We start from the raw sequence: 23,593 nt of genomic DNA, 5'->3' as shown, positions 1-23,593 counted from the left end.
CTCAAAAAGGCTGAGTTAGGGGGAATCAAAGTTCTGCCAAGGTAAATTATCTAGACTTTGTTTCCTAACTTAAAAAAAAAAAAAAAAATACAGAAAGGGGCTGAGAACATAGCTCTGTGGTAGGTCACTTGCTTGTTATATAGGAAGTCCTAGGTTCAAGCTCTGATACCTGGAACCCAAAGAAAGCCCTACAAAGGTTTAAAACAGAAGACACAGCATTCTCTGTGTCTCCTCTTTTGACTCTGTATTTGTCTGAATATCAAGAAGCAGTTTTAATTCTTGGAAGCGAAAGGGATTGGGGGCCAAGTCTTTTAGCAAAGAGCCCCCATGTCAGAGCATTCTCCATACAAATACTTGCCCCGATTTTTTTACTCCCCAAGAGGTGGGAATTTGCAGATGCTGGAGATTTCAGGCTAAGAGAAAGCATGCTGTTTACAAGACACATCCACTGCTTGCTCAGAGTGAAGCTGTAGCAGGGCGATGTGGCGCTAACTCGGAGTGAAACTGTAGCAGGGCGATGTGGAGCTAACTCGGAGTGACACTGTAGCAGGGCGATGTGGCGCTAACGTCTTTCTTAGCTTAGCCTTTCCCCTAAGATGGGCAAATGGCTCACTTTCCACTCACAGACCCATCACAGCTCTCCCACGTTCCAGCTGTGCACCGGCTCCCTGCTGCCCTACTCTATAGGCCCTGAGGACCAGCTCTGCTCACCCTTCACTAATTACCCCCATTCGAGAAGTGAGAGCAGCTACGTTTATGGCTTAGGCTTCCTAAGGAAAGGGAATGCCCTCGTTCCTCTGAAAAACAGTTCTTCATGTTCTGTATTGTGACCACAAGTAGATATAATTATAGCCCCGTGTAATTAGGTGAAATGGCGTGCTTTAAAATGTCCAGACACATAAAAATCTGCTAATAAACATTACATTCCTTTCCTTGTAGAGGGAATAAGAGAATTAGGAGAATGTCCTTTATTTGTATCTTTGTATTTATTCATCCATTCATGTGGTTATCCATCTGTTCAACTATCCACACACTAATCCACTTATTCATCCACCCAAGCATCCATCAATCACATATCCATCCACTCATCTATCCCTCTATCAGTACATTTACCCACCCACTCACTCATCCCCTATTCACCTTTCCATAAACACATTCGCCCATGTTTTCACCCACTCATCCACCCCTTCACCAGTCTGTCCATCCATCCATCCAGTCAGCCAGCCAGCCAGCCTCTCACCCACCAACCTATAAAATGAATTCACTAATACATTTAGGATCTCTGCTTTCCATGCCCCACTTACATGAGTGGGGTCTACTTCAACTACATTCAAACCAGAATGCCCATAGAGCAACGGCCCAGAGCAGAGTAATCCATCACGGTGACCAGGGAGGGACTGTTTCTCTCCCCTCCTCCAGCTCTGTCAACACAGTGAAGCCACGATGGTCAATGGAGTGGTTTGTGGCAACATCAAAAACCCATTCTTCCATGGAAACTATTGTAAACGTTCTCTGGAAATGGCTGAAATAATTTTGTGTGCCAGTCAGTGAGTTCAGACTGGCATTTAGAGAATGGCTTTTAAGATTACTACTATGTTTAAAAACGTAGTGGCCTACCTATCAACGGCCACACCTCCTTGTGGTTAGAAGAATTTCTCCCATGCACGTCCTTTTCCCTTTCGGCTCGCACTGTGACCAAATGTGTTGTTTCATTTTTGGCCAGCACAGCTGCCAGCTTCGCTGCCCTTGCTGGAGGCAGAATAAACCACACAGCAGGTATTTAAAAAGCACCTGCTGAATAAATGAACCTGTGAAAGGCCCACCAGCCTCTTGTGCAGTTGCAACCTTTACCGTGTATCTGCTGACTGAAATTTGCCGACATTAATTTCAAGGAAACATAATTTACTGACCCAGTCAGCATGGGTTGCACAAAACTTCAAACTAATTTACTTTTTTTTGTTTGTTTGTTTTTTTGAGACAGGGTTTCTCTGTGTAGCCCTGGCTGTCCTGGAACTCACTCTGTAGACCAGGCTGGCCTCGAACTCAGAAATCCGCCTGCCTCTGCCTCCCGAGTGCTGGGATTAAAGGCGTGCGCCACCATGAAATTTTAAGGAGAGAGTCATACCTACTGCTCTAGTATTTAAGTCAATGGCAACCATTAAGATACATAGTATAATAACCAGAAAAATTTCTCCCTGCCACATCACTAATTTCATTATTAAATATTTGCTTTAAGGATTTGGTTTACTAGTAAGAATCATACTCATACACACACACACACACACACACACACACACACACACACACACACACTGGGGTAAACCCAAGGTCTTGTGCATCCTGAGCAAGGGTTCACCACTGAGATATCTCCCAAGCACTACCCATTTTAAAATATTCAACATTTTAACTAAAGTCAAATATTTTTCTCAAGTCTGATAAAGATTCAAAAAATTGAGAGCATTTAGTGGGATCTGACATGCTGCTCTATCTCTGCTACCTTGTATTCAATGTAAATACAGAAATTAATTTTTGAGACTAGAAACCCATTATGGTCTGTCTCCTTTGAGGAAGGCAGAGCGGGATGCTTTCAGACTCGGGAAGGAACACTGTCTGGAGGCCTGTACCTGTGGGTCCATTCTGAGGAAGGTGTGGGGGCCCCTGCTGCTCAAGGTCGATCTCTTGAAGGTCTTGCTGTGGTAAAAATGATAGTAATCGTCCAGGTTTCCGATCTGCAAAACAAGAAGCAGGCTATCATTCTCTAATACACCTCAGAGATGTTTCAAAGCCCTCCTTCCCATAATTCACTTCTCAGCTACCAGAGGAGGCTCCCTCTGCACCCTGCTGCCCACCTGTGCCTCTGGCACACAGTCAGTGTTTAGGAACCAGAAGGACGGTTTGGATAGTTCTTTTCAGATAAACAACCCAAGGTAATGTTTCTGAGGGCGCATACACATCTCACTGGTTAATATTGTCTAAGTTTATACTATTGTGGCCAAGTTTTTTAGACACGAGTTTGTGTTTATTTTGGGTCAAGTACCACTGAGATAGTGAAGTTACTGTCAAGTCAGGTCTACACCAAAACATTCATTCATTATAAACACTTCCCTTCCTCTCCACACCATGAGTAAACCAGAATCTCTAAGAACGGGCACTCATTCTCAAGTGCATGGAGGAAGCCAAAGAAAACACCCGGGTCCATCTGCCCCGGGACTATAAGAGGTCAGATGAGAACACGCAGCCCCCCTGGGGTGTCCCAATTTTCCATTACGTTGAGAGAGGCCCTGTGGCCTGATTCTCCCATCTTCAGGAACAGTAGACACTCATGCCCTCCCTCCCTGTCATGTGGACTTGCCCAGTGTCAAATGACTCTTGAGTATGTACGAGGACATAGCTTTCAGAGGTCAGTGTCCTAGCTGTCACTCTCTACATTACATCACTGGTTAGCCACTGGCCTTGAAAATGCAGGTGGACTGATGTTACAGACACCTTTGTGGCCCTTCTCAGCCACTGGAGCGTCTGAATCAAGAGGGACTAAGGAGTAAGCGGGCCACCTCTGTACCCACTCATGCTTGTAGCAGTATATGTAGTCACCTGACGTAGAAAACATTTAATGGAAAATGCTATGTCTTATCATTGTTCTATTCACTATTGCTGTTGATCTCCTACTGTGCCTAACTTGCAATCTAAACTATATCACAGATATGCATGTACAGGGGAAAGTACAGTAGGCATATCTATGTCTATGCATACACATGGCTCTAAATGTATACAATATATACTATAGTACTATCCATCTGTACATAGCATGTATACACAAACTACAGCAGTTCTCCTCAGAGCAATTTAGATGTGATGGTTTTACATAGAGAGTTTCAGTCAGGTTAAGTCTCAAACCCTTGCCACATGAGCCATGTGGCTGAGTAAGGATGCCCCATCCCCGTTCATCTCCATCCCTTGGGAGTAAACTGGGGATAAAACGACTTACCCTTCCTTGGACTTTTTTGTCTTATTGATACCTCTTGAATCTAGGACTAAAGTTTACCCAGTAAAACACTGCTGACCACCCCAACCTTACAAGCACTCTGTCAGCTATATCCTGTAGACGCCCTATTGGGCGTGACTACTGAGATGACGGTACTGAGAGACCTGAGGGGATTTAGCTGCTATGAGTGGTCACTTCCACATCTTTGCGGAGGATGGTGGAGTATACAGACGAGGTTCTGCTGGGTTCTTTGTGGTCCTCGGCTTTCTTTGCTAGCCAGCCTGGCAGTGCCACTGCCCCCTGTTCTTACATTTAGGAGAGAGCCTTCTGTTTTTTAAAATAAAGCCCCTCATAGGCACTCCACAAGAAGACCAACAGAATCAACTAATCTGGACCCTTGGGGACTCCCAGAGACTGAATCACCAACCAAAGAGCATTCATGGGCTGGAACTAATCACACACACACACACACACACACACACACACACACACACACCCATACATACACACACGTAGCAGATAGGCAGCTTGGTCTTAATGTGGGGCTGTCCCTGACTCTGTTGCCTAGCTGTGGATCCGTTTCCCCTGACTGGGCCCCCCTGTCTGACCTCAGTAGGAGAGGTTGGGCCTAGTCCTGCAGTGACTTAATGTGCCAGGATGGGGTAATAAGGGAGAGTCCCCCCTTCTCAGAGGAGAAGTGGGGAAGGGGATGCGAGAGGGGCTGTGTGAGAAAGGGACAGGGGTAGACGGGTGCTGTGATTGGGATGCAAAGTGAATAAATAAATTAGTTAATGGGGAAAAATAAACAAAGCCCCTCCACTTAAATTTGTCCTGGCAAGTTCTGTTCTTGCAAACAAAGGACTTCAAGCACTATGAGAGTCAAGTGTCACCTTCTTGGCGCCAGGACCCTTGGGTGATGCTAACAAATGATACCTCTTACTGGGTCCTAGGATTGGCCCTCTGTCTCCTCTTCAAGGCCCCTCCATTCTCCCTTCAGGTTAGGATACTGTGGATTGGACAAACCTGGCCGTGCACACACATCTTAACCCCTTCCCATTGGAAAACCTGGACTTACGCTTTCTGGGTTTTCATCTCCTCCTGAGACTCCTGAGTACCATTCTACAGGATTGATTGCTACCAGAGCTGAAGGGGATACCTATGTATGTGAGGGGCTAGCAGGGCTCCTGGACGGTAGTAAGTGCTCAGTCACAGTTATCCGCAATTCTAACTCTGCCAATTTTCTGCTTCAAGGCATCTTTTTTGGCCATGACAAACTTCACTGTTTCTATCTTGTACACAGGCAGGCACTTTTCTCTTCTTGCAGGTAAACCTTATTGCTCACTTCTTCAAACAAGTGACCCAAAGACTGCTAGAGCATGAGAGACCTGCTTCTACCAGAGACAGTCGTGGAGGCTTACTAGACAGCAGCCGCTAATAAGTACATTTGCTTATGAAGAGTCACTATCCCTGGTGAGTGTCACTTAACTGTTGGTCCTTTAAAGCTATGCATTCAAGCCAGTTCCTTCTTAGGGAAATAGGTAAACAGGTGAATGAAAGGAATGGACTCAATGCCAAGCCACCAGTCACTGAATGGAGATCCTGGAGGCCACCCAGGAAAGTACTAGACTCCAGATAGCTGAGCCACGCCAAATGAGCCATCCCTTCCCTCAAAACAAGTCCCAAGGCCACCCAGTACCCTTGTCTCTGGGACACTGAGGTCATCCTTAGAAATGGCCTTAGAAATGGTTTCCAATGATGAGCTGTTCTCTTGGAAGAAGGAAAGGAACAACTGGTCCCCATAATGCTAACTAGGCAAATGGCCTCGGGGGGTCAGCGGTGTCCAGCACTGCACCTGCTTGGACCCATGTATAACTCAGCAGGAGGGTTGAGTTCCACTGCAGATGAGAAGGGAGAACCAGCCAAGGCATCCTCCTGCCCTTGCAAAGCTGGCTGCCAACACGGCGAGGCTCCTCTGACTACGTTAGTGGAGCCATGGAGCATCTGCCCTTTTGTGCCTGACTCATGGTTAGCATCATGACTTCAAGGTTATCCATGTTGCCTTCTGTGTCAAGACTTCCTCCCTTTTGATGGCCAAAGAACATTGCATTGCAATGAATACACCCATCTACATATGGATGGACACAGGTTACTTCTTAATTTGGCTATTGTGAATGTCACCACTATGAACAGGGTGTGCCAATATTTGCCTGAGTCCCTGCTTTCACTTCTTTTGGGTATATTCCCAGGCCCCACTTCTAGCATAACTGGGCAGGCCACACCCATTTGTTTGCTTATGTAGCCACTTCCTGTTGCTTCTCCTTTGCCGGCTCTTCTTGGATCCTCACCTGACCTGCTCCTGCAAGCACTGGCTCTAGGGTGGCGCATCTTAGACTTGGAAACTGCTCTTTCTGACCTCCTCTCAGGCTGTGGTCATGAAGAGAGAAGGCAGGATAGCAGGGTGGCCGCTCCAGGCTTGGACAGAGTTTCACTCTCTTCATTCAATCAGATGGCATCTGATTGTGCTCTGACCTTGATTCAGATTAGCTGGAGGGACTCGGCGCTTCTGTGACTCTGACTCAGTCTTTCCATTTATAAGATGAGGCCATTGTATGAGGAATCTGAGGCCCCAGTATTATATGGGAAGGGGGGACTCCAAATTTCTGAATTAGCAACACTGCACTCTGTCTAAAGACAAGCAAAGACAGTCGACAATAAAGGACATATGCACACACAAATAAAACCTAAGATGACTGTCGTTCTTTTGGTAAATCTTCAGGATCATACTGGCAGACAGTAGATGTGTAAGAACATAGAAGTCTCCTACCTAAGAATATGGGTAGATACTTGAAGCTACTAATAGCACCAAACCCCAAAGATAATTATGATTTTTTCCTATACATACACACATATATACTCACAATACATTAATATAATTAGGCATAGAGTTTAATAACAAAATAGAACAACCACAATAAATATAACTATATCTACTATGTGATATATTATATATAACTTTTATCTATTAGAGTGCAAGTTATATATGAAATGTATGAAGTGCTTTGCATTTTTTTTTATTTAATGTCTCTAGACTGTGGTTGACTGTGGGTAACTACAACTATGAAATGTGAGCCCTCAGATAATGAAGGGCTCCTATGGACAGAAGAGGCAAGAAGCACAAAGCCTTTTCTGGGAGAAAATGGGTGCTGGAGACTCAACTCAGAACCTCACATAAGCTAAGCATGTCCCACTGAACCACACACCCAGCCCAGAAACATCTTTGTCTGGACACTCACATTCATGGTAACACAGTTCCTCGGCTCTCTCTCTGTGTGTGTGTGTGTGTGTGTGTGTGTGTGTGTGTATCCTGGGCTGCCTCTGGGCCATGGGACACTCTGACTCTGCTCCTACGGTTGGTGGGCACAACACTGCAAAGCACCTCTCAAGCCAGTCTCTGAACAGTCTGTCATTACAGAGATGCACCGGAGGCCACAAACATGTCCATGCACAGAGGGCGGCTCCTCTCCCCTCCCCTTTGTGGGAACAGGGGCAGGAGGCACTGTTCCTTAAATCTTAACATAAAAAAAAAAAATTCAATATGTTCTTTTCTCCTTTCTTGCCCATGGAATTTTCACGTGTTCATCAGAATCAGTCTCTCAGAGCACTATCCGATGAAACAATTTGCTGAATATCAAATGCTCATGTTTCGCTACTCAACATCAATATGTAACTATATACATTAGTTGATAAAATTGGTAATATCATTAAAACATCATTAAAGGCCCTGCTAAATGTTCTCAACCAGAACACTGGAAGAAATGAGATAAAAAAACTCACAGAGAAGAGGTCAAATGTAGTTCAATTCTCCCTACCAAGAGGCTCGATTAGACATTTCAAAGCACTAGGTAATGTAGGTATATGGGGCAGACAAGGGAGGTACAAAGAAAGAATGAAATTGGAAGCTGTCCCATCCTGTCCCTCGTTGGACCTCGACTGTCACCGAGTGCACCTGGCTTAACAGGCAAGCAGCAGAGGACCACACCCATCCCACGCAGCAAACTCAAAAGTTCAGATGAATTCACAACCCAAGCAGCTAGCTGTTAAGTCTAGCCTTGTCTTGCAGACAGGGGAACTGAGGCATAGACCAGGGAAGTCATAGCTTCAAGACCGTGTAGCATATTAATAACACAGCTAGGATTCTTAGGCATCAAGCCTCTATCTTTTGATGCAATTAAAGGCCAATAGCTGCCATGGAGACTCCAAAAACCTGACATCTGTCCTCAGTAGGAGGGTCTCCACATGGGGCCCATCCATATCTTAGCAAGTGATACTCTGTTCCAGGGGAAAGTATGGGGTCACGCATTAAACTCAATGGTACATTTTCCATTATGCCTCTGTGTGTATGTGTGGGTGGATGGATGGATGTTCAAGTTGTATGAAGACCTGTTTGTTCTGCTGTGTGTGAGATATACTAGTATTAAAATACATATATGTATATATGTATGCATGTCGATTATATATTCAGATGTGTGTATTTATTAAAACATGTGTATGTAATTAGATATACATGTGTTTGTGACTATGCATATCTGTATTTATGTATATATGAATGTATTTTACATATGTATATGAATGTATTTTACATATGTATATGAATGTGTAGGAATTTGTATATATAGATATATAAACATTCGTGTGTGTGTGTGTGTGTGTGTGTGTGTGTGTGTGTGTGTGTATTTATGCATAACTCGTGACCAAAGCCCAGCAAACCTTTGATTTTTTTCCCATAACCATCATATCAAATAGGCTGCTGGGGCCTGTGCTGACTGCCCTAATTCAGAAGCCCTGGGTCAATGGCTCCCCACTGTAGTATACTTCAAAAACAGGCAAATAGCTGCAGTAAATCTGCTGCGAGTTGGGTCTGACCTAAGACGAGGTTCTGGTTACAGAGGCCTGGGTGGTGATGGGGCTTCTGGGTTCTGGAGAAGAGAGAAGCAGACCTTTCCCAGGAGGGAGCTGGCTGGTTGCCTTCTTGCTGCCCTCTCCCCAGGGCACAACTCAGGGCCGCCGGCTCCTCTAGAGCCTCCTTTCCCTCCACCTGGATGGGCCCTGCATTCTCATGGCCGAGGTGTTGGAAGGGTGGGCCCTACTCTCAGCCATCTCCGTCCTCGGGCTTGGCACAGAACAGATGTCAGCAGACAACTCTCACACAACCAGAGCCACCATCATCGCTTTGCCCCCACTCCCCACCCCCTGAGAGCCCACCACCTGTCTTCTGAGGAGCTCCACAGCATGGTGGAAGGAACCACCCATCCTTCTCAAAGCAGCTCCTTAAATGGTCCACAGCCTCATCCCCTGGGGCAGGCCCCCATGGTGCCCCCACGGTTCTGTGCTGGTCCCTTCATCTCTTCAACATCACCATACTTCCATTCCACCCAGCTCCTCACCGACACAGGGCGACTTCTCTTGTCACACATATTGGCCTCTGTCCTTAAGAGACTCTGTCATGTGTAAGGACCCTTCTCCTCTCTTGTTGCTCCATAGTCCTGTGTGAGCTCACGCTGGTCCTCTGCACTGACTCCACTGGCTCCTACTATTGTTAACCTTATCCTAAAGTCATCACTGCCTCCAGGAAGCCTTCCCAGATCTCCCAGACTCAGTTCTCATTGCATCTATATATAGAGAGAGACCAGGGAAAGTGTGAGTCCAGAGGGAGGACTGACAGCTCCTTCCCTTCTGGGCACAGCTGTCTCCCTTTTACTCTCCCCCAGTCAGTCCTCATCCCAGGACAGCCATGAAGCTGGAAACCACTGTGCTGTGGAGCTGAGGGACCTGTGAGCTGAGTGTGGAGCTGAGGGAGCTGAGGGACCAATTGACAGCTGGCGGGCTGGGCAGACATAGCCTCTGTCTATCTAGAAGGCACAGCTTCTCCTCCACTCAGGTGGCTGGAGTTTATTCATGGGAAGCACACCCCACAGATGGGAGCACCACAGGGGGAGGATCCGAAGGACAGCACGAGGACTGTCTGAGCAGACTCCACGCAGTGTTGGAGCAGAGTCTTGGGTTTTTATTTTAAGCCCAAGCATTTACTCTCATGTTTACTGAGCCCGGTGGGCTGCCAGCTGGAGCGCACCCTGTATTCTTCAAGACAGGGCTACGTGGGGAATGAAGGAGGAGCGACAGTCTCATCGATCCGTGTCTGATGTGCAGCAGAGCCACTGCTGAGCACCAGCATCCACCCCAGATGACACTGAGTCTTCCAAAGGTCCACCAGCTCTGGGTCCAGAGAGCTGGCTCCGATCTCTCTTGGGGAGTTGCCTAAGTGCATATTTTGGACAGTCTAGGAAAACATCATCCCACCTCCCCAAGCTAAAGCAGCTAAATCTCGCCTCAAGGGAAGAGCTGATAAGCAGCCCTGGGAAAGTCCCCCTTCAAGGTCTCCACAGGAATGGGGAGTAGATTTGCAGCTTCTGACTGCAGAAATCTCCCTTTATCACTCCCGGAGCCTGCCCTTGGCTGCACACAGATGTCTCCAGCCCTCTTCCTGCAGCTGCAGCTTGCTGGCTTTTGGGGCTGCTGGGTTTTCGCTGGGCTGACATCTTCCAAAGGCCTTGGCTTTCTGGAAGAGTCCATGTCTCAGTCATGGTCCCCTGGGTTCAGTTATATAACGCTATTGATCCCAGTTGGCCTGCTTAAGAAAAACACAACTAATTAGAGCCCGTAAAAGCCTACACACCAAATTAATTCTGAATTGCTCCGGTGACTTCCTCCTAAAAATGTTATAAATAGAGATGGCCACCGGGCCTATATTTAGCCTGCACTGGGCTACCTGGTATTTATAATTAAGGAAGTCCAGAGGGACAGAATGGACATTTTGTTGTTTTTTTTTTAAAGCACTTTTTTTACAAACTGCTTCCCATTTCAGTCACATATACACACAGCCACATTCTGTTATTGCAATAATTACAGTCCCACCCGAGTTAAGATGCTGCACGATTTCTCAGTCCTTTAAAATTATGTTCTTCAACACACACACACCCAAACAGTACAATTAAGCTGGTCAACTTCCTGCAAATCCCTAAAAATAAAATAAAATAAAATCACATTAATTTTGATTTTGTAGACTTCATTTTCTTCCCCTTGAGCTGCTGAAGCAAACAGCCTGGTTTCTGATGGGGAAGTCTGACTTACCCACTTGGCCTGGGCTCACACTGCTCATGGCTGCAAACGCTCTGTGGCCTTTATTTTTTGAAGATCTCCTCTCTAAAGACCTTACTAGTTAAAGGGTTCTTAGTGGTTGTGTGAAGTTCATTATTGTTCTCCATTCCTGATCCTAATGGCCCCCTGTGTCGTCCCTTGTTTTGCTTTGCTCTGAATTTTTTTTTTAAAGTAAAACATGCAGCCCTTCCTCTCCTGAGGTCCTCTAACCTAAGTGTCATAAGGACAGGAGCATAGCCTGTGTGGGGAAGGGACAAGAGGAAGGCCTGGGGTAGCCCAGGGCAAGGCACTATGGCTTGAGCTCAGCATGTAAGGAAGGCATCCCCACTGGCAATGGAAAGCCTGGGGAATCCATAGGCGGAGGTTCCACTCTGGACATCTAAGTATGAGCAGGTACCCAGCGTGGGGTGGAAACCAATGAATTAGTCAGATGCGTAAGCAGCAGGGGCGCTGACCACTGTATCAGTACATCAGGAGCAACAGAAGCCAGATCTCCCAGCACTACAGAAGGTCATTCACACAAGGCAGAACTCTGAGAATTCAATGCAGATAGAGAAGTTTAAACACACGTGTGTCATCCAAAGGCCTATGTGCTAAAAGCTCCGTCACCAGCTTTTGGGAGATGAAAGACCCATTAAAAGAGGTGGCGCCTAATGGGGAGAAGTCACTGAAGGACAGCCACTGAGGGGAAGAGTAACCCAGTGCCTTCCCTCTCGTGTTTCTTGGCTGCCACGAGGCAGGTAGTTTTGCCCCATTGTACACTCTCACCAGGACCTACTGCTTGGCCACAGCAGCGGGGCTCTGGGCTGAAACCCCACACATGGTGAGGCAAAATAAGGCTTGCCTACTTTTGTCACAGGGTCAAGCACCATACATGAGGTGTATGTAGACACAGATGCAGTCCCAACCTGTCCCCCTAGCCTGAGAGCAACAATACTCCAAAGCTCCAAGGCCACCAAGAGTACAGCCCTCGGTGGTGGCGCATACCATTTCCCTACTGAAAAGAACAGGGCTCCGTGCGTGGGCCGTGCGTGGCTTGGTACTGGGACAGGAACAGCAGAAGAACATGTGTTATCACAGTTCGGCAGGAAGCAAGCAAAGGCCCGCAGAACTCCAGAGACATTTGATAAGGAAACAGAGGTCAGATTAAAGGGCACCCACTGGCCAGGCTGGGCACAAGACATTATAATGAGCTCCAACTAAAACAAGAAACCATGTCAGAAAAACAAGAAAACAGACATGAGTAAATTGATAATAAATTCGAGCTTTCTGAGGACTATCTGCTATGTGTCCTACAGTTTCAAAATATTACACAAAATACAAGTATGAAGGCAAAACCCAGACATTTTTGACAGTGTAAATTCTGATGAAAATCACCTGAGTCAAGTGACCTACATAAGCATCACCAGGGACGTGATGGATGAAATGTGAGCCAGGGGCTGTGGGTGCCTCGGGATGGCGTGCTGCCTCCACACTGCACCCTATCCCCCAATGTGAGACTTTAAGACGGTAGAAACCCAACCTGATGCTTAGAGATGACATCTTCCAGGAGTGACTGCAGTTAGATAAGCTCATGTGGGGACACCCCATGACTGGTATCTTGATAGCTTTATAAGAAGAGGGAGAGACACCTAACAGGGACAGATTCTCCCTGTGTCCTGCCACGTCATGACAGCCTGAGCCAGCTTGGGACCCCGCTGGCAGGGAATTAATCACTGGTACGGGCCCTTGACTTTGGACCCCGAGAACCATGAGCCAAAATAAATATTTTTTTCTTTATCCATACTCACTCTGTACTATTGCTATTAGCAACAGGAATCGGGCTAAGATGCGGTCAGATACCATGGCAACAACTAATGTCCCTTCTGTAATACTTCCATCAAGACCCGACAAACCCAACTGGAAGGATGTTTCCCAAAGCAACTGGCCTAATATGTAAAAAGGATTTAGGTCAGGTCATGAAAGCCAAAAAACAATCCACTGACAAATGCTCTAGAGTGAGAGATTGAACAGCAATGTCACGATCTCTCCGGAGGTCACCCTGGAACTTAAGACAAAGGAGAAATAAACAATACTGAGCTGAACTGCAAATTTTAATATTTTGTCCATGGGTTTTCATGCATCAATTGGTATTTGTCTTCACAATAGTCTTTTGGTACCCTCTCATACCGTGCCCTTCAGCCACATGCCAATCTCATCCTGCCCTACGGCTCGCCCTGCTAATGAGACCTGCTCACCAAATGTAACCTTGACTTTGAACAGAATCCTTCTCTATACTTGGTCACTATAACAAAATACCCCAGGCAGTTAATTTGTGATGAGAAAACGTTTGGTCTACCTGACAGTTCTGGAGGTCATCATCCACACTGAAGTGGTCCTGGCTGCCTGTGATGAGGCAGAACAGCATGGGGGACACACATGGTAGAGCAAAGCCACTCATCTACGGCCAGAAAGAAAAAAACACAGGGAGGAAGGGATTGGCTTCCCATGGGCCCCTTTGAGGGTATGCGCCCACATCCGGACCCACCTCTCAAAGGGTCTGCCCCTTCCCAGTCACATCAAGCTGTGGAGAGCTTTCAAACCCAGGCTTCTTCCTCGGTGAGGACCACTGTTGGATGCCCGAGGACAGTGAGGCTCACCTGTGGGGACAGCCCTGCAGGCATCTACTGCAGCTCTCTAGAAACTGCCCTTGTGCACCAGAGTGTTGGGGTTGATGAGACCAAGCCAGTAACAGTCTCCCCAAGAGCACACATTATAGGATTCTAACTCTCCTGGGAGCTTGTGATTGGTTTCAATTTGTTTTTGTTTTTTTTTTCTTTTCGAGACAGGTTTCTCTGTGTAGCCCTGGCTGTCCTGGAACTCACTTTGTAGACCAGGCTGGCCTCAAACTCAGAAATCTGCCTGCCTCTGCCTCCCGAGTGCTGGGATTAAAGGCGTGCGCCACCACCGCCCGGCTTGGTTTTTGTTTTTGTTTTTTTTTTTTAACATTTTATTTTTTTCATTGCAGTAAAACAAAGCATCTAACCTCCCAGTTCCCTTTCCCAGTGAACACTGAGGTGATTTGAATGAAAATGGCGCCCACAGACTCGCAGGAAGTAGCACTATTAGGAGGTGTGGCCTTGTTGGAAGAAGTGTGTCACTAGGGATGGGCTTTGAGGTTTCAGAAGCTCAAGCCAGGTTCAGTGTCTCTCTCTTCCTGCTGGTCAGGATGTCGACCTCTCAGCTACCTCTCCAGCACCATGTCTGCCAGGATGCTGCCATGCTTCCTACCATGACAATAATGGAAAAACCTCTGAACTGTAAGCCAGTCCAAACGGTTTCCTTTATAAGAGTTGCCATGGTCATGGTGTCTCTTCACATAAAACTCTGACTAAAACAAACAGTGAGAAATGTGGTCTAGCCAGGCATATTAGTATTGAATAGCCTTTGCTGAACGGAAAGTTCAGAGCCAGCCTGGTTTACAGGACACCCTGACCCAGTAAACAAACAAATAAATAGAATTTGTGGTCTAGAAGACAAAAGCTGATGTGCTTTGACTCCTGTAACGTATCTCTGAGCCCGTCTCTTAGCTCTGTTTAAATAAGTGGCAGATGGGTTTATTTGAATTTCATCATTATTCCCTCCTCTAACCAAAGCAGAGGCTGAGAGGCCCTGGAGTGATGTAGAGGAAAGAGAAGGAAAAGGAGACTTACTCCAAAGAAGGTGAGCTTGAGGTAGGGAGGCTGCAGGAGGCGTGGACCTTCCCAGAATGTCCCCAGGTCTGAGCACCTCATGCTCTGTTAGGACTCATGACTTTTCCGTAGGATATTTACCCTGCAGCCGACTCATTACTAAGGATGGGGTCACAGTGTGTGTCCCTGTTGCCTGCTAAGTACCACGGTCTAACCTCATCTGGTTTCTATAGTTAGAAGAGGTGGCCCCAAACCCAAAGGGCCCATCCAGGGACCCTATGATAGGAGGCAGGCCAATATTAAGATTGTACATGAGTTTTATACCAAGTTTTTAATATTAGTGCCCCATTTAAATGTTGTTGCTACCACTGTAGATCCTGCCCTAACGTGGCTGCAGGTCGTCGGGCGGGCTGTGATCCTGGCAGCTAGCTAGCATCTAGACACTGGCTAAGACTCTCCTGGCTCTCCTGGTCCCTGTTTGCTTTTGTTTCCCTGAGTGTAGAAGAAGCAGGCTGATGAGGGCCTTGTCCTCAGAAAGTCTTAGCTGAAAAATTCACAGACTCAGATTTGCTCATAGAGATGAGGACCTTGGACTGCTCAGGCGTGAAGTTCACCTGTGACCCTGGGCACAGATGACTGTGCACAGCACACAGCAAAGGCAGGCTTAGGGCTGGGATGCTGGTCAGTCTACTTCACGGAGGAAGGCCATGTTGGAGGAGATTGTCAGGTTACAAAAAGGGGGGGTGGGGAGAAGAATGATTTGGCTTTATGAGAGAAACGACTTAAACTTTTAATATCTTAAACCCTCGCTGGAGAGTAGTTATGCAAAGGGAAACTAAAAGACATCCAGAGGAACGAATCTTGACACTTTTTAGTTTAAAATTAAGACTCTCCTATACGGAAGCAAAATCCGGAGCTGCCAGCAACAGGTGCCTACCCAAGCTCACACAGAAACACCACTCACAATAGCCAAACAGGGAGCAACCCAAGTGTCCATCGGTGGCTGAGGAGGCGATGGTGGGCTGTGCAGTAGAAGCTGGTTCAGCCTCGGAAAGGAAGGAGACGCAGACGCCAGATGCGACAGGGATGAATCTAGGGGATACCGGGCTAAGTGAAACAAGCTGGGGTTAATAGGAGAGTTCACTGCTAAGCACATGGTAATAGCAAAGCACACAGACAGGAAATGGGATGTTGGTGTCGGGGCCGGGAGGAGGAAGGATGGGGAATGAGTTCTTAACATGGAGAGTTTCAGCTTGGAACTGGTTAGTAGTGACCGACTGCTACACATGGGCATGAATGAACGCAATGACACTGAACTGTGCACAAAATGATGGTTCCAATGGCACACCCTGTGTTACTCATCTTTGATCACCATTAGTATACATCTTCTATAGCCTGTCCACACAGTTCCTGAAGCTGACTTGTCTCCTGTGTTACTCGGCACCTTGGAGGCTGTGGCTCCAGGGACTAGAGGAGGCAGGCACAGCGGACACAGAGCTCTCATGACCAGCTGCCATGGCGCCAGGCCGCTCCTTCCCCTCCTCGGCCCATCCCTATCAAGTGGTGTCCTTGAAAGGTAAAAGGACACAGGAAGGGAAGGAGGTGGCAGTCCCATCAGGGATGGCCACAGTGCACTGGCCCACCTTAAGTCTTCAGCTCTGGACTAACACATAAGAGGGCCTCAAACTCACAGCAAGCTCAGCTTCCTTTACCTGATCCTCATCTTGAGAGGCAGCCTTGGGGCCTGCAAGGAAGGCGCCCAGTGACCATGTGTCTGTGCTGACCCCATAGAAGCTTGCTTTATCAAACTGGGCACCTTGGGGTCCAGGAAGACAGGGAAAACTTGATTTCTTTTTTTTTTTTTTTTAATTATGTTTATGGATGTTTTGCCTGCATGTGTACCTGTATACCGGGTGCATACAGCAGGTGTCTTCGGAGACTAGAGAGGGTGTTGGATTCTCTGGGACTGAAGTTACAGATAAGCCAGGATGTAGGTGCTGGGAATTGAACCCGGGTCCTCTGGAAAAGTGCTCATCTCTTAACTGCCGAGTCATCTCTTCTAGACCCATAGAGGGGAAAATTTGTTTTGTTTTGTTTTGTTTTGTTTTGTTTTAAATGTAGATCTATTATTTTTATATTTCACACACGGGTGTTTTGCCTATGGGCCTCATTTACGCTGATACCCTTGGAGGTCAGACGAGGGCACTGAATCCCCTGGAACGGGGTTCTGTGATCTTTTACTGGCCTCAGTTTCTCCTCTCTCGGAGAGACATTGACTTGCTTTCCAGTTACTTCATGCTAACACCTGTGGTCTCTGGAATATTTGCTGATAAATAACTTTGGCGGCGCTTTCGTATTCCAAGTAAAGCCTCCAGATCACTGATCAAGTAAACGAACTGCTCCAAAGGAAGACAGGAGAAAGCAGTCTGTCCACTGTGCTCTCCCAACCCGGGACTCACTGACTCGAGGCATACAGGTCTTGCACACCAGGGACCAAGGAAGAGCCACCCAGCCTTCTGCGTATCTCCTTGTGTGATTACTGACAGCACTGCTGGGTAGCTCTGTCCCTGTCTCCCTCTCTTCCTCTGATTGATGCTTTCATCTTATTCAGTACCACAGGTCTCCATGGACACCCATCCATCCCCTCATGGACTGCTTCAACATGGACGTGAGCAGCCATTATTAGAGTAGAATACAGTCCTACATATGGGAGACCTAGCAGGACCTAGGGCAGCCAGAGCCTGCTTCAGAAGAGGTGCCAAATTAAGAACAAATGGAACAAGATGGCAGATGACACAAGAAGTCATCCGGGCCACCAAGCGTTCAGAGGGCATCACCAAGCTCGATCATCTACCAAAATGTGTCCTAAGATACAAACAGGGACCTGCGTTCTCAGAGGTTTCCTAGAGAGAGCACATCTACTGTTCTAATGAAAGATGGGGTGGGGCGGGGACACAGAGGGAACAAGGAATTCACCTCCCGGTTATCACCTTGCACACCCTTTAGAAAAAGCCCGTTAGGACCTAACTCAGCAGCTGAGTGAGGTCTTGGCTCTGAAGGCAGGCGCGGCTGTTCACGCTAGCTCTGTTTAATTGAAAAGGGACTTTGGGTACAGCTCCTTCATTTCTCTCTGCCTTCATTTCCCTTTCCATGTAAGGAGAACAGTAATATTCCTCTGCCCAAGGCTGCGGGAAGGAAAACCAACCGTGGCAGGCACGCAGCACAGGAAATGCTTTAGAGGGGCCTGGTAGCTTCTTGTATATTGTTTCTTGGAGAAAGGAACAAGTGTGCACCCCACTTTAGGAGGACAAATAGACCAAATGAAATTGGATGTAAGGTCAGATAACAAATCCCAATTGCCCCTTGGTTTCTTTTCTTTTTCAACTATACCCGCAGCGCTTTGTATCGATGAGTTCTGCATCTCTGAATTCAACTAGCTTCTCTGAAAACATTCATACACACACACACACACACACACACACACACACACACACACGGAGCCAATTACACCTTAGGCCTACGAGGCTGGCTAATACATCTGTACTGACACATACAAACCACATACAGACTTTTCCCTGTGACTTTATTCCCTAAACAATACACTATAATGACAATTTCTATCATGCTTGCACTGGGTTAAGAATGATCAGCCATCAGCCGGGCGTGGTGGCACACGCCTTTAATCCCAGCACTTGGGAGGCAGAGGCAGGTGGATTTCTGAGTTCGAGGCCAGCCTGGTCTACACAGTGAGTTCCAGGACAGCCAAGGCTACACAGAGAAACCCTGTCTCGAAAAACNAAAAAAAAAAAAAAAAAAAAAAAAAAAGAATGATCAGCCATCTACAGGTGATTTACAGTGGGTAGGAGGATGCGGCGTGTAGGCTCTCCATAAACACTACACCGTTCTTTATGAGGGACTGAGCACCCTCAGACCTGGGACCCGTGGGGATCTTTGCACCAATCTTTCACAGGTACCAAGGAAAGAAGGACTTTATTGGTGGTTCCATAGGGAAAATAAACCTACTTTGAAAGAATCCCAAAAGGTCAGTGTGAATGTAATAGCACCTTGCTGGCTAAGCCTTCACCCAAAGGGGCAGCAGGAGTGAAGGAGGGTGCTAGGGTGGGGAGCCACACATAAGCACCCTGCACTCCTACCTGCCAGGCATGTGGCGGCACCTGTGTCTGGCAATCCGCTGCCTTTTCCAGTTCCCTGAAGCTGGCTGGCATTTCTCATCCATAGACCCTCACACACTCACCTGAATGTGCAATATACGGCTGATTCCAGGCTGACACTTTTTCTTTTTTAAGTCCCAGAGTTCTGATTCTGCAAAACAGACTCCTGCCGTATGTCATCTCTTATGTTCACAAGTCTGCGAAGACAAATTCGCTTTGAGCTTGGGAGCTGCTCATCTGGGTCTGTGAAATCCTGTCTGATGTATGTGCACTGCCTGCTGGAGCTGACAGCTGGTGTCTCCGATACCCTCATCACCCGACGCTGGTGACAAGTCTTCTCCAGAGACGCTGACTGGCTCTAGCGTGGCTTTCAGTGACTCACAGTGTGTTAGTCTTACACGTATTGCTTTCCCAGGGCTCCGTGGCTACCCCTCACGTGATTGGACATCAATCACACAGTGAGGATTTGATGCGGCTGCCAGGCGCCTTCTCTCTCAGAGAGTGACAGGCAAACCCATCCCGTTACCCCAGGATGGTGGTGAGGGCTAGAATGGCCTCTGTGTACCCCAACTCCAGTGGTATGTGGTCAATTTATCCTTCATGTGGATTTGAGATGCTCTGGTGAGCAGTAGGAATGGTGAGTGGGTTTTCTACATAGCTTTGACCTTAGGAGGTGCTCTAACAAAGCCAGGTAGGAAGGGTAGCCCAGGTTTTGCCGTTTCTGGTCCCCATGTGGCCTGGTTTCCCAGGCAAGCCCTCAGGCAAGGTCCTGGGCCTGCCCATGTCCTGCCTTTCATGGCTTCCTCTGCATGGGGTCACCACCTACAGGTGAGAGCCACTGTCTGAGATGGGCTGCAGTATCACAGAATACAGCCTGGCAATGCCGAAGCCTCCAGAGCGCTCAGCAGAGTCGGGGCAGACTGGCTCTTTTCAAAAAGATGCGTTCGTTCTGTTATGTTTTTCTCTAGTGCCAATGAAAGGCACAGACTTTGAGAAACATCACTGGGTTCTCAGGAGCAGGTCTAATTGCTTGTGACACCAACTCTGTGACTGCGCTCTCCTGAATGTGGGCTAAATTTAGCGGCTTTTGGTCTCTCTCTGTCAGCTTCTACATAAGTCTTCCATATGGGCCTCACTTGAGAGACAACCACCCCTCCCGCCCACTGTGTTTGACCACCGGTGCGGCTTGCTTGCCTTCTCCTCCACAGCTGAATGTCCCTGGAGGTTGGTGCGGCGTAGCACCCCACCCCACCGCTGTGCAGATCTGAGGACAGAGACCAGGACCAGGTGAGGCAATGGAAACATAGCTTGTGTGACAGGCAATGGCCGCCCTACCGCATCTGGAAATCACAGGCCTAGAGTGGCCAGGGAGTCAAGAGGGAGGGAGTGCCCCCCCCCCCCACAGGTCAGCTTCTTACATTTCCTGCCGCAACCAGCCAACTGTTTTGGCTGTCCTTCAGTGTCACAGCCAGCCTCCTCCCCAGCACCTGCAGTGACTGTCTCTGCCTCCTCACTCTGGGCATCAGGCCTTTCAGACGACTTCTTCCTGAGTCCCTTGGCTACCCCTCCTCCTCCTCCTCCTAAGCCCTTGGGAACCCGATTAAAGAAAAGAAAAAGTCCTGGAACAAATAAACGACTCATCATCTCCCCCTTCCCTACTCCCCCACGCCCTCTTTGCTGCTTGAGAGCCCTCTCTAATAAGTAGTGTGTGCCCTGTTTCCTCAGCCCTGGTAGCCTATAGCCTAGCTTGAGCTACTTTCACTCTACCTTGCTCTCTCAGAAATGTTCTGGGCTACGCAATCACTTCTGCAGCCAAGGGGCATACAGGCGCCAACACACAGTCATCATGGCTCACCCTGAGGCTCCACTACCAAGTCCCACTTCGTTGCTCCTCCCTCCTGGGGTTGGCTACCACCACTCACAGGCTCACTTTCCTCCTCGGCCACCTTTCTGCCTCTGGTGTGGGCTTTGATAACCAGGTAAATGACTATCCTGATGCCATGAATTCTTTCCCTGACCCCTCATGCCAGTAGCCATGAACACAGCCCCAGACAGACCCCGCACCAATGCCCCTCCATCACCACAACTCATCGTGACCTTGATCACCCCTGGTCCCATTGTGACCTGGTTCTCCAATCCTTTAGGCACCTATGTCAACCATGCTGTCTTAAAACCCAAATGGCCTGACATCTCTCTGTGAGGGTTCTGCTCTCATAGTCCTCATATAGCTGAGGACATCCTTACTACATGGCCAGTCACAGATCATCTTTGCCCTGCCCTGTAGTCTGTAGCCCAGGTCCACCCAAGTCCAAGCACTTGGCATTCTCCCTGCAGGTGCTTCCCCTGAACCCCAGGGGACATCTCTCTCCTGACTATGAGATAGGGTCCTTCCCCTGGGCCTCCGGGCCTCGCCCATTCCTCCTCCTCTTCTCTCTGGTCCTGTCTGCAGAGGTTAAACCATGCCCTGGCTTTCCCTCAACACTATCCATGTTACTCTCGAAGAGCAGGCCCTCTCAGCCTCATGAACCTAAACCCTACTCACCTACCAGGTCTCCTGACATCAGAGGCCAAGGCTGGGTCTCTGCCAGGTCACAGAGACACATGTCACTGAAGTGGACACATTTGAGCCTCATTGCCATGAGGCATGCTTTAGCAGATGTAACTCTATCCAACAGGGGGGACAACATTCTTCTCCAGAGACTGATGAAGTCCTAGAACCCAAAATACATCTCTTCAACATCAAATAATTAATTCCCAAGACAATAATATCTCATTTGACAATTGTTAGATATCAGTAACAGGAAGAGATGAAAAGTCCCACACATGTGGAAATTAGCATACTTTAGCATATATGCTTGACCTCTGTGGACTTCAGATATGCATGACATAATGATGGGAAAATCCTGACAGAAGAATTTATGGGCATCACTGACTATGACATCAGAAGGGATGCTGCAGCCCCTCGCACACTGGCTGAAGCTGAAGTGATGGACCTTCATGGCATCAAGCATCCAGCTACAAAGACATTTTTATAAATTCAAGGAAACAGAGAGGAAGAGAGTTAAAGTCAGAAGAACTCTGCAAAGTGGAAAATAAATTAGCAATAGAGGAAAGTTAAGCATCTGGAAAGACTTCCTTCAAAACCCAGCAGGAGAGATAAATCTACCTCAGCACAGACATGAAAATAAAAATAAAAAAATATATATATCACGCAGAAGTGGAATACCAATGAAAAGAAAGATGCGGCCACAGATAGAGCCAAGGATTAACGGATAATAAGGGAACACTCACCAGGACATTACGCTGATATATTTGAAAACTTAGGGCAACAAGAGCGAATGACTAGAAAATGATGATTTATGAAACTATCTAAAAAGGAGTAGCTGGACCTTCTGGTAGTGCCTCGGAAGCAGTGGGGAGCCAGCCATCTCTCACACAGAACACACGCAGACAGCGTAAGCTAGCTATGCGCTACGGATCGGATCGTTAGGGAACCGACCAGCTCAGCCGTGCACAAACTGGCCCAGAAAGCAGAAAAAGTAAAATTTTATGAGCCAGGATAATATTAGAGCCAGACAAGAGCTGTGTCGGAAGGCTTTGGCCATGAGTGTAGACTCTGAACTCCCAACCGGCTTAGGAAACCAGCTTCAGTGGGGAGTAGGAACCATGCTGGAGTCAGTCCATAAACGTAAGAGCATTTAAAAGTCAACACATTTAACTCTTTCTAACAGCAAATTGAAAGTCTTTTTTAAATTCGAAATCCCTATGATTAAAGATTCTTAAATGTAAAGGGCCAGAAAGCTACTTTTGCAGTACTGATGACGACAGACTCACAGTAGAGAAAGAGGAACTCAGGCTCCTGTGACAATCCCCACCCCTGAACACACCCTGTCCCCAAAAGTAACAGCCTAGACAGGAAGCCAGCAAAGAGAACTCTTAAAACCTGAGGTAAGAACGCTGAAATGTAGGGCTGGAGAGATGGCTCAGATAGCTCAACAGTTAAGAGCTCTGGCTGCTATTCCAGAGGACCCAAGTTCAATTCCTAGTACCTACATGGTAGCTCACAAACATCTGTAATACAGCTCCAAGCAACTTGACTGTCTCTGCCTCTGTCTCTCTCTCTGTCTCTGTCTCTCTGTCTCTGTCTCTGTCTCTGTCTCTCTCTCTCTCACACACACACACACACACACACACACACACACACACGGGCACACAAAGAGGCATGTATACATGCAGACAAAACACCAATGCTCATAAAATAAAAAACAAGTAAATTATTTAACAACAACAACAAAGCATGCTGAAGTGTAGCTCTCCAGAACTGATGGCTTCTGGTGGGGCTTTGGGAGGCAAAGAACTCAGTTTTCCTTCAGGGGCTGGCCACTGGGAGTTTGGGAGTTTGACCATGCTCCAGTGAGTGTGTGGGCAACATACAACACAAATTGGATTTGTAGTGTTTTTCTTCTTCTTCTTCTTCTTCTTCTTCTTCTTCTTCTTCTTCTTCTTCTTCTTCTTCTTCTTCTTCTTCTTCTTCTTCTTCTTCTTCTTCTTCT

The 23,593-nt window shown here is 47.4% G+C and overlaps 1 protein-coding gene across 2 annotated transcripts in view; it reads right to left on the bottom strand.

Moving 5' to 3' along the window:
• Pcsk6 (proprotein convertase subtilisin/kexin type 6) overlaps positions 1–23,593 on the bottom strand; it is a 183,435-nt gene that overhangs the window by 132,127 nt on the left and 27,715 nt on the right. For both annotated transcript variants that reach the window (XM_021191532.1, XM_021191541.1), the window contains exon 2: positions 2,625–2,729. In XM_021191532.1, coding sequence (XP_021047191.1) covers positions 2,625–2,729 — 105 coding nt within the window. The remainder of the gene's footprint in view (positions 1–2,624; positions 2,730–23,593) is intronic.

The sequence above is a fragment of the Mus pahari genome, chromosome 1 (assembly GCF_900095145.1).
Source record: "Mus pahari chromosome 1, PAHARI_EIJ_v1.1, whole genome shotgun sequence".
NCBI classification, from domain to species: Eukaryota; Metazoa; Chordata; class Mammalia; order Rodentia; family Muridae; genus Mus; species Mus pahari.
The sequence above is the reverse complement of the archived record's forward strand: the minus strand, read 5'-3'. Positions and strand labels throughout refer to the sequence as shown.